Below are 10,814 nucleotides of genomic sequence, written 5' to 3' on the forward strand. Positions count from 1 at the left end.
CAATTCCAGGAACCTTTGTCTTGGAAAGCACCCACAATGCCTCATTTCCTGGTTCAATTTCTTGTGTGTTCTATTCTGGGAGGCGTGTCCACCAAATTTCAGGTCCATTTGGTAAAGTGGCGGAGGCGGCTACTTGGAAATTTGCTCTCACTTTCCAGGCCATGCTTTGGAGGGGGGGGGGGTCATGTTCGGGACCACCAAAGTAAATACATTTTCACCAGAATTGCAAAAATTGTTGGAGCATGTGAACTCCCCCAGCCCCGCCCCCAAAAGACAATGTGAAACAACAGCTATTCCAAAAGGGCCTTTGCACAGCCTGGCGTTCGCATCAAAACAACATGGGCGGGGAAGAAAAAAAAACAAAACAGAAAAGCAGGCTTGGCCTGGAGGCGCTGGCTAGTACGGGGTGGCAGCAGGCGAACTTTTGAAGCTGCTGAGGGCCGCATGAATGCGAAAGTGCAGTCTGGACTCCATGGAGTAGTCCTTGTAGTTGCTCCTGACGCCACGACAACAACAAAATGTCAGGTCCCTGAAATGAAAATGCGGGCGTGCCAGCGGAAGGACTTACTTGGCGTTTTCCATGAAGGCGGCGGCCTTGGCGTCGTCACCCCGCTGTCGGTAGAGGAGGCCCAACTCATACAGCGTGAAGGGGACCAGGTAGTGATCATAGCGGATGCGATTTTCACTGCAACCACCGCCCCAGAAAAAAAACAAACAAACAAACAAAAACAAAAAACAAGTTTGTGTTTTGTAATCACACGCCATCATGGATTTTATATCCCAGCCTCGCAACGTGATTCCAGAGAATGGAGAAATGAGACACTGCTTGTGCACGGTGACTTCACGCCGCCATCCAATTCATCGCGTTGCCGGCCTTGGCCACCAGGTGGCAGAATAACACCATCGCGCAGACACAAACGAGCTCACCCCGACTTGATTTCCCGAGCTCGTTAAAGCTGAGAAGAACGAAGAACGGCTCTTCTTCTGCTCTATGCGTTGGAGTCAAAGATGCCGCAGAGGATAAAGAATACATGCCCGCGAGCGCCGTTGGAGAGTTTCAACGATGCGCCAATTAAATGACGTTTGCCGGCCGCTATTTTCGACCGGACCGTCTTTGGCGGCCCGCGAGGCATCTGGGCTCGTACCTGGACAGGACGTGCGTGAAGCAGAGCTCGGCCTGCATCAGGCGTCCCGCGTGCTTGAGACAAAGACCCTTCAGCATCTGCACCAGACAGCTGTCGTCCACGTGGAACTCGGACGGCTCTGAGGGGGGGCGCGGACAGCGGTCAGGCCTGTGGAACACACGAGGGAGGAGGCGGGGGGTCGCCGCGACACTCACGGGGGTCGCGGCCGAGCTGCTCCTCGGCCGCCTCGATGGTCACCAGCAGCGCCTCGGTGCAGTCGGCTCGCTTGGCCACGATGGTGAAGCCGCTCCAAACGTACATCATTTCCTGTGAGGGTGGGGGCGGGGCGGGGGGGGCCACAGGACACGCACGTGGGCACGCGGTCGCGTAACGCCGACGGATGGACCGACGGCGAGCGTCAAGTACCAGAGCCGGGAGCACCAGCGGCACGGGGGCGCCGGCCTTGTAGCGGCGAGCTTTGCGCACCGCAAACTTCTCCGTGGGGATGGACTTGCCGGCCAGCCGCTGCTTGAGCCCTTCCACCTGCCTGCGCAAACACAAAACGCGTGCGTGAGAGCGGCCCCGCAGGCGCTTGGGAATCCGCGGTGCCGACGGCGGCGCACCTGAAGAGCTCCGCCACGTCTTCGCCCGTCTTCTTCACGTCCTCCTGCGACATCATACTGAGGATGGCGGCCTTCTGGTACACGTAAATGGCCTGCGGGAAAGCGGGAAGGCTCAGCGCCAAAACGGCGGCCGCGGTCCGCCCCGCCCGCCCGCCCGCCCCTCACCTTGGACCAGCGGCTCTCGCGACACAGCAGCTCGGCGTAGCGGTACGCCTGCGGCCAATCCTGCTGGTACGAGTGCGTCCACATGAGCTCCCAGTAGCACAGGTGGTGGATCTGCTTCCACTCCTGCTGGCTGCTCACACACTCCTGGTAGCCCGAGCACGCCTGCGACACGCGCACACGCACACACGGCAGGCGAAGGGCCCGCGTCAGAGGCGGCCGGGGGAAGGCGGCGAGGGCGCCGAGTGGAGAACCTCTTCAAAGTGTCCCCGCAGCGCGGCCAGCCGGGCCGAGTAGAAGCGGATGATGGCGCCCTGGAAGCAGCCCCGCCCACGTGAAAACCCGTGCGGGGAACAAGCGGCTCGGAGGGGAGGGGAGGGGAGGGCGCTCTTACTTTGGGATACTTGTGAAGGTACGGCTCCAGCAGGGCTTGGGCTTCCACCACGTTGCCCTCGCCGCTTCCTGCGCACACAAATACACGCGCGTGGGCCAAAGGGTTCGTTCGGGAAAGTTGTTGCGGGTTCTTTGGATAGGACATTTGCCATCAGCTTCCCACTCGCGGCCACGCCCGGGCAGGTCGGCGGCAGTCCCGCCCATCTTACGTTTCTGAAGCGTCGTCGCATGCCCAACTTGGAGAGGGTCTCGCGGTGCTCGCTCACAAGTTCTCTCTCAGATCTGCCGGCGCAACTCTCCCTTGCTTCCTGCGCTCCACGTTGGAGTGTGCCGCTACACCCCGCGTCGCCAAATGGCAGCGTGCGAGACCCGCCTCTTATTGGAGGACGCGCCTCAATTTTCCATCTTTATTCATTTTTGTGCGGGCCGAGTCACAATCCTAAAGCCGTGCTCGACTTTGGTTGCTTCCTTTACACCGATGCATGATGACTTCTGCCAGACCACCACATGGTTTCTTTTTTCTATGAACAGGGCGGTGTCTTTTTTTTTTAAGCAGCATTTTATTTCTGAAGTGCTTTTCAGCGCCACTCGTTGCAACCGCTGGCACGCACGCACGCACGCACGCACGCACGCGGGCAGGCAGGCAGGGAGGGAGGGAGGGAGGGAGGGGGAGAGGCGGGCACCTACCCAGCACCAGGGAGACGTAGGTGTGGTAGAACAGCAGCGTCAACGTGCACAAGATGGAGCGCAAACTGGAGCCGCACGTTCCCTCTCGCAGCTGCGACAAGCCGAACTCCTGTCGGGACCGTCGCGCGTCGTCAGCGAACGCCAGAAAACACACACGCGTGCCCGTCAGCGCAACTTGCCCGGTTTCCGGAGAAGCCGATGAACTCCAGCAGCCTGAGGATCCTCTGCGGGAGGAGGGACAGCATCTGGGGGGGGAACCGAGTCCAAACCAGAATAAGAATAAAACAGCGAGCGTCCGCTAGATCGCAGCTCTCCGTTGGCGCCAGGTCCCCCCTTGGGGGGGTAGGGGGGCTGCTCACTGTAATCTGAACAATTATCCCAAGAGCAGCGTAAGAGAAACAGCAGGAGCACGGACACCCACCAAGTTGAAGGAGCCGACGCCCAGCTGGACTCCACCCTCAAACTGCCTTCGCGAGTCCGACTGGCTGCTCAAGTCGTGCGCCGCATTCAGCACATTGTGACAGTCCCTGAGACAATGACGACGACAAAAAAAAAAACAAAACAAAAAGGAACAAGATGAAAGTGTACAGAGTCATCGGCATCGTCTTTTTGTTTTCCCCAACTGAGCTGTTTTTGGAAGCATGATTAGCGGGCCACGAATGAGCCCGCGAAAGGGGAGCGAGAGGGCGGGAAAAAACTGACTTGTAGATTTGATAGCTGCTTCTGATTTTAATGGCTCCTTTGATGAAGCTGATCATGTTCTCGTCCTGCACAAAGGTCAGCGTGGCTTTCTGGAGCAAGCACTCGGCGTAGCAGAGCTCGGCGTGCATCTCCTCTGAGGACACAAAGGCGCCACGTTGCCGAGGAGGGCGGCTGGGGCACGGCGGCGGCGGCGGCCGTACCTTCCTGAAGGTTGGCCGGCCTGCTGATCAGACTGGACAGCGATCCCACCACCGAGTTCTTCTTGCGAAACCTGAGGGACAAACGACCGACGCGAGTGTGGCAAAGCTTTTTTGGGGGGGGTTGGGGGGTCTCCTCGTACCTCTGGCAGGTGTGCAAGGCCTCCTTGATGGTCGTCATGGCAATCTGGATGTCCTTGTGCTCGAAGGTCATGGCGGCCTGCAGCACCAAGATGCTGCTGTAACCCAAGGCGTGGTACATGCTGTCGCGCCACCTGCACATGCGCGCCATCGCTTATTGAGGAGCCGAACCGTCGCATCCTGAGGAGGGGGGCTGGGGGGGGGGGGGTACGATTGCGTGCTGACCATGGCTTCAGGAGCTCCAGGGCTTCGGAGAACTTGTTGTTGAGGACCAAGTTCAAGGCGCACTGAGTCTCCTGGATGGCCGACTGCAGGTCCATGTGACGCGCGCTGCGCACACGCGCACACACACACACACACACACAAAGTGGTGGGTTGACCCCACAACAGGAAGTGAAACAAGCGCCCGCAGGAAGCGGTGGTGCGGCGCGCTGCGGGACTCACGCGGGAATGCGGTCGTAGGCATCCTCAAAACGGTCCTGCCAAACACAGAGAAGCACACGCAGACGGTCATACGCGGGGCGGGGCCACAGCGAGGCGCCGACATTTCAACCGCAAGCGCGCCGCTGTTCGTTTGCCTCAACGGGCAAAGGCGAACCCGAAGGAACATCTCAAGGAACACCCGTTGACAAACCAAATGGAACAACAGAAGGAGACACTCACAGGAGGAACCCCCCCCCCGCCCTGCCCCCATGTTGGCCGGGCCCTAAAAAAAAAGTTACCTGAGGTTCTTTTGGGTTCCCTGTTTTAAATGAGGCCTTCAGGTGTTCTTTGAGCTGAACAACCTGACGACAAACAGCTGACTGTCCAAAAAAAAACAAAAAAAAAAAAAACAGCAGAGTGTTTGGAACCTCATGACCAAATCCAGGGTGGCAATTTTTCCATTGCTGTGCACACCCCCCCCCCATTTTTTTGGGGTTTTTTTCAGCATTGGTCCACTTCTGGGCCAAGTCTCTCAGGATGAGTGGACACAAACACCCGGAGGAGAAACTGAAGCGTCCACTCAAGAAGAACCTCAGGAAGCACCTCAAGAAATGCCGTCCTTCAGATTGCGCGTCACCACCTCAAGACATCCCCAAGGGAGAAGCTGAAGGACAAGCAAAACAAAACACCCGGCAGGAGAAAGTGAAAGAACACCCGGAGAACAGCTTGAAGAAACGCCTGACAAAACTCCTGGAGGTGATCCTGAAATCATGCCACCAAGAGCGACACCCCAAGGAGAAGCCAAAGAAAAACCTTGAGGACAACCGCAAAGGAACAACCGAGCAAATGAAACGTCTCGAGCAAAGCCGAAAGGAAGACCTGAAGAAAGCTCCGCGGGGAAAAAACATCCGAAGGGACAAAAATAGCGAGCGGAGAAGCCAAAGAAAGGCGTTCATTTGCGGCGTCTCCTTTCCAAGGAAGGGTCACCAAACCTCCCATCGCCGAACAACCCAAGGGGAACCCGAAACAAGCGCCTGAAGAAAGAGCGAATGGCCGAGCAAAGGAGAACCTTGTTCCGCCGGGGACTTTCTTCAAGGTTCTCCGACACACGCACGCAGACGTGATGGAGCGAACCCGAACGGCGTTCATTTGAAGGAGGATGGAGCCTCGAGGAGGAGCTGAAGGCAAGGCCGTCGAGCGACTTCCTCAGGAACAGCCCCGAAGGTGGGGAGCCGCCGGAGGGACGACAACGGAAGGAGCGAACAAGGAGAACAGATGCGCCTTGTCCCAATTCTCCGTCCGGCGCCTGCCACATCGCTGACATTCCAGAGCCCGCGGCTCAACCTGCCGCCTCAGCACAACCTTGGCCCGCACAATGGACGCTCACACACCGGCTCGGCGCAAAGATGCTGCGCGCCGGTGCGCCGCCCGCTTGCGGCGGCGTCACGTGACAGGAGGGAAAACGCACAGCCCGGCCGTCACCGCAAAGGTCAAGCGAGACCCAAGAGCAGAGTCTGAAAGCTCGCCGAGGAGGTTCCTCGCGTTTCTTCGGATGAGCCGCACGGGTCCCGGAGCCCTCCGGGGGTCGTCCGCTCTCGAACGACCGCAAAAGAACATCACTTGGAGCGCTCAAAGCCGGAGCCGTGGCGACCGCACGCGGAAGTGCGCCCGACGAAGCGGTCACGACCGAACGCGTCGGCCTCGTTTCCGGACCGGCCGAGCGACCGCCGTGCGCTCGCTCGGTCCCTTCTCACCTCGTCCTCGGCCTCGGCGTGGGTCGCGTCCTCCATCACGTCCGTCGCTGCACAGCCGACACGTCGCTCGAGTTTGGTCTGTAGGGAAGGGGGGAGGGGGGCGGAGGGTCGGGTCAGGCAAGCAGCGAGGCGTGCAGGGGGCGTCACTTCCGCCTTCGTCACAGGCGCGTCGACACGCCCCCGTCCGGCAATACGACGAATACACATTTTGGTCCGCTATTTTCCAGGCGGCGCGGCGACCGAACAGCGAAAATCCAGTGAAATGCATTTAATTCTTTCAAAAAAAAAAAAAAAAAAAATGCCGATGAACTGCCAGAATACATTTCCAAAAAAACTCGAAGCAATTCAAAAATCACGGAATTGGCGACTCCACGGTTGCCGACAAGCAAGCGTGACGGCTCGACTCGAAATCAGCGTTTTTAAAAGCACAGCTCCTTCTTGGGCCCTGATGACCGCAAAGGTTGACGCAATTATCATTCATTGTCCGCGCATTCCATCCATGGCAAGACACTATTTCAGCGACTCTTAACCGCTGACGATTTCAAAAGTTCACTTCTGCAATGTTCCTTTGACATCCCAATTGGCGAGTTACTTTTAGAACACGCAGGCAGGCCCACTGGCGACACACGCGGACCTCGGGGTCACATAAGGACGGGCACTTGAAAAGCACAAGTCGTAGTAATGTTTGATTTTGGCCTGATCAACCATTTGTGCTTTGTATAAACTCATCCTACATAAAAAAATGGCCAATGGAATTTGAAAAAATAGCGTCAATGCCTGCGATTGGCTGGCAAGCGGTTCAGGGTGTCCCCCCGCCTCCTGCCCGACGACGGCCGAGAGAGGCTTCGGCACCCCTCGCGAGGATAAAGCGGATCGGAAAATTGATGGATGGATGTCGATGTCTCACGAGCCTCACGAGGTAGTTTCATAACAGTGGATTGTGATTTCAGATGTCATTTGACTTGCATCACATCGAAGAGAGAGAGAACGTGAGGGCAGGCCCTTTATTGAAGGGTGGCAAGAGTAGCTGCCTTCATTCCAGGTTCCTAGAATTGAAAGGGGGAAAAAAAATAATAATACTAATCCTATCAGAAAAGCCCGACAGACATGGCTGCACATGACCTCTCCGATCACAGATTGCGTCAAACGGAGACAAGAGCCGTTAAAAAAATACAAACGTCGGCCCAAGACGAAAATCTTGTTCCAGTTCAAGCTTCCGTGGGAATTTTGTGGACGCGGCTCGGTCCCTTCCGACTGGCGCGGGTGACTTCTCCCACGCCGGAAGCTAGTCCGCTGCAAATAAGACCGGCACACGGACGATGAGTCGCGTGAACGTTCGGGACGCGAGAACGGCCCGTGAATTGCAAACCTGACGGGGGCCGGTGTGCGGGGACCTCCCCTTCCTCGTCGCCCGCCGCCCTTTCATACTTCTTGCAGCGCTCTTCTTCCTCGCGTTCCTTCTCCTCGAGCAGCGAGCGCAGGAAGGCGGCGCTCACCACCTCGTCGCCCTCGCCGAGGAGGAAGGCGTTCTTGAAGCGGTTATACAGCATGGCCGCCTTGTCCATGATGTCCTGGTTGGCGCGGTAGAAGCGCATCTGCGGCAAGACAGAGCGGCGGTTACGGCCGGCGCGTTTCCGCAAGGCGGTCGAGCCCGCGGGGCCGACTCCACTTGGACACCGATTGCCCCCAGATGCCACGAGGCGGCGGCAAAGCGCTTCCCTTCCACTTGGGCTGATTTACTGCAACAACAAAGACCATTGTCAGAGGATCAACAGCGTGCATCGAGTGTGTCCACAAAGGTGAACCCAGGTTCCATACACACGTGGACAAAACTGTTGCTACCCCTCAGTGAAGCAAAGAAAAAAAAAAGAACCGAGGAAATTTGGACAGTGCTTTTAAATTGCGGTCCAGCAGAAGTAGAGAGAGAGGGAAAAACAAACAAACAAAAAACTTCTTCAAAAAAACAAATAAATAATGGTGGTTCCCCTAGAAAAGACGGGACAGGTCCTCCAATGAGCATCGCGGGTGTTTTCAAACCCGTCATCAGCCAGTCGGCCTCTTTCTAGTCGGCGACGTGGCGCGGCGCACGCCAAACACGGACCGGAGGAAGCCGAGGAGCGAGCCGAGAAAGAAAAGGAATGGCAAGCGCGTGTAAAGATCAAGGCCGTGAAGGGCTTCTCCGAGCGGCGGGATGTTCCCGTGGCTGCAGGTGCACCTTTTTGGAAATTTCAGATCCGCGGCACTGCAACCAACCTCCTCGGATGCGGCCGCAGGAGGAAAATGGAAGAGATGGGAGAATCCGATGGAAACGCGAGAGCCCGGAATAAATGCCGGGTGAATGTCAAGGTCGAGGTCCATCAACGTCCGATGGCACCGGTGACCGATTGGCGCCGTTTCTTCCCTTCCGGCGGTCCCTTGACCGGCAAAGGGCGGTTTCTGAGCGGTGAGCCGGCGCAGCGCTTTTCCAGTGGCACTCACCTTCCTCAGAGTGGAGATGAGCTCGCTGTGCCGCTGGACGTGCTGCGACGTGACGTAGATGCCGCTCAGCTGATCCAACGCCGCCAGACACTTGGCGACATCCTGACCAAACACAGCGCAAAACGTGAGCGCGCGCGCGCCACTCGCATTCCTTCCTTTCGTTTCAGCCTCGGCACGTCCGCCTCCCGTTTTCCGGTCGTCCAAGAAAGCGGACGGGTGAAGTGGGCCACCTCACGCCCACTTTTTATTTTTCTTGTTCTTTTTATGTGCCGAAGATATGCAAATGGCTTCTGGGGGTGCAGCCTTTTTCATTGGCTGCTATCAATGTTTTGGGGTTTTTTTTTTTTTTTGGACAAGAAATTGATGGCGAATGAACGTCCCACCAATGAAACGTCCGTCATCGTGACTAGAAGTCGTGTTTGTGCTTTTGACGTCAGCTGTTGCATGTTGCCGCCTTTACACGAAATCTTTCTTGTCACCACAATGCGTGTTGACCAATCTCAGCTTTGTCCCAAATCGCGCTTTGACTTTGGAAAAACGACGCTCCCCACTTTTGGCTCTTTCCCACCAAGTGACGGCGACCGCGAATCCGTGCATCAATTCTGCCGGTGGATTTTCTTGCACCGTCAATCGGAAATTGTTTTGGAAATGGAGGGCTGCAAAAAGAAATCGTCGATTTTTCAAATCATTGTGAGCCGGAAGCCTTCCAATTAGTTTGAAACGAAATGGTGGCGAATATTTTGCACCTTTGACAGATGTGGAAAACGCTGTCGTCCTTTTGAAAGCACTTGTCATTCTTTTGCGACTTTGCGTCGACTTCATCGATTGGCCTCGACTTGAATACTGAAGACTCCCACACCGAGCGAGTGCGTTTACTCGGCGGGGTTCTCGTTGGCTTGACGGTTTTCAGTATTGTTGGCTTATTGTTCGTTTTGAGTTGAATTTTTTTTTAAAATTTCATTTGGTTTACTTTTACTTTTTCAAAATGGCTCCTTTGAGTTGTTTTTTGAAAAAAAAAACAAAAAACAAACATTTTTGTCGAGCGCAAAAGCCAAAATAAACGGTATAATCACGTGAACTCCAATTCCCGAACGGCTATCGGACCGACCTTGATCCGTCCATCCGCCGACACCCAGATGAAGCCATTTCCAAAGCTGGTTTGAAAGCAAAAGGTGAACGCGAAGGCCGCGACCGCGTTTCCGTTTGGGCTTTGGTTGCGATTTGTTTTGGCGAGCGCCGGAAGGCGGCTTTGGGCGCGAGCCTCCTACCGGGGTGTCGCTCTTGAGCGAGATGCGGATGTCTCCGTGGATTCGGTGCAGCGTGGAATCGGTCGGTGTCAAGTTCTTCTTGGTCTCCTGCCGGACGTCCTCGCCGGAGCCGCTGAAACGAAATGGTGGCGAATATTTTGCACCTTTGACAGATGTGGAAAACGCTGTCGTCCTTTTGAAAGCACTTGTCATTCTTTTGCGACTTTGCGTCGACTTCATCGATTGGCCTCGACTTGAATACTGAAGACTCCCACACCGAGCGAGTGCGTTTACTCGGCGGGGTTCTCGTTGGCTTGACGGTTTTCAGTATTGTTGGCTTATTGTTCGTTTTGAGTTGAATTTTTTTTTAAAATTTCATTTGGTTTACTTTTACTTTTTCAAAATGGCTCCTTTGAGTTGTTTTTTGAAAAAAAAAACAAAAAAAAACATTTTTGTCGAGCGCAAAAGCCAAAATAAACGGTATAATCACGTGAACTCCAATTCCCGAACGGCTATCGGACCGACCTTGATCCGTCCATCCGCCGACACCCAGATGAAGCCATTTCCAAAGCTGGTTTGAAAGCAAAAGGTGAACGCGAAGGCCGCGACCGCGTTTCCGTTTGGGCTTTGGTTGCGATTTGTTTTGGCGAGCGCCGGAAGGCGGCTTTGGGCGCGAGCCTCCTACCGGGGTGTCGCTCTTGAGCGAGATGCGGATGTCTCCGTGGATTCGGTGCAGCGTGGAATCGGTCGGTGTCAAGTTCTTCTTGGTCTCCTGCCGGACGTCCTCGCCGGAGCCGCAGCTCCGCTCGTCATCCGCGGCGGATTCGCGGCCCCTTGCGCCAGCGGCCCCCGCGCTCTTCCGGCCGGGCGCGGCCCCGCCCGC

General features: G+C 56.1%; 2 protein-coding genes across 2 annotated transcripts in view; both read right to left on the reverse strand.

The window, feature by feature from the left end:
- Nucleotides 1–184: 184 nt before the first annotated feature.
- ttc39b (tetratricopeptide repeat domain 39B) lies at nt 185–6,338 on the reverse strand. The gene is made up of 18 exons (XM_019858227.1): nt 6,207–6,338; nt 4,474–4,508; nt 4,255–4,359; nt 4,032–4,163; nt 3,892–3,962; nt 3,692–3,824; nt 3,411–3,516; nt 3,169–3,234; nt 2,990–3,098; nt 2,304–2,371; nt 2,164–2,223; nt 1,913–2,074; nt 1,748–1,839; nt 1,551–1,671; nt 1,340–1,451; nt 1,146–1,263; nt 569–685; nt 185–496 (listed from the first exon to the last, which is right to left on the reverse strand). The coding sequence occupies exons 1-18, from the start codon at nt 6,240–6,242 to the stop codon at nt 397–399; spliced, it is 1,743 nt and encodes a 580-aa protein (XP_019713786.1). The 5' UTR covers nt 6,243–6,338; the 3' UTR covers nt 185–396.
- Nucleotides 6,339–7,300: 962 nt separating this feature from the next.
- Nucleotides 7,301–10,814, reverse strand: part of LOC109508322 (hepatoma-derived growth factor-related protein 2-like) — a 10,136-nt gene continuing 6,622 nt past the window's right edge. Inside the window, exons 11-15 of the mRNA XM_019858220.1 lie at nt 10,755–10,814; nt 10,617–10,724; nt 8,685–8,786; nt 7,576–7,801; nt 7,301–7,499 (exon numbers count right to left, since the gene is read on the reverse strand). Coding sequence (XP_019713779.1) covers nt 7,492–7,499; nt 7,576–7,801; nt 8,685–8,786; nt 10,617–10,724; nt 10,755–10,814 — 504 coding nt within the window. The 3' untranslated portion in view covers nt 7,301–7,491. The remainder of the gene's footprint in view (nt 7,500–7,575; nt 7,802–8,684; nt 8,787–10,616; nt 10,725–10,754) is intronic.

The sequence above is a fragment of the Hippocampus comes genome, unplaced genomic scaffold, assembly GCF_001891065.2.
Source record: "Hippocampus comes isolate QL1 unplaced genomic scaffold, H_comes_QL1_v1.1 scaffold48, whole genome shotgun sequence".
Taxonomy (NCBI): Eukaryota; Metazoa; Chordata; class Actinopteri; order Syngnathiformes; family Syngnathidae; genus Hippocampus; species Hippocampus comes.

What these genes read in the sequence shown, in the direction of transcription:
- ttc39b (XM_019858227.1), bottom strand. Translation starts at nt 6,242, where the DNA reads ATGGAGGACGCGACCCACGCCGAGGCCGAGGACGAG. An exon ending in GCCTACGACCGCATTCCCGC is followed by an intron (nt 4,360 to 4,473) that starts GTGAGTCCCGCA and finishes GCGTGTGCGCAG; the next exon opens with CGCGCGTCACATGGACCTGC. An exon ending in GCGTCGGCTCCTTCAACTTG is followed by an intron (nt 3,235 to 3,410) that starts GTGGGTGTCCGT and finishes TTCCCCCCCCAG; the next exon opens with ATGCTGTCCCTCCTCCCGCA.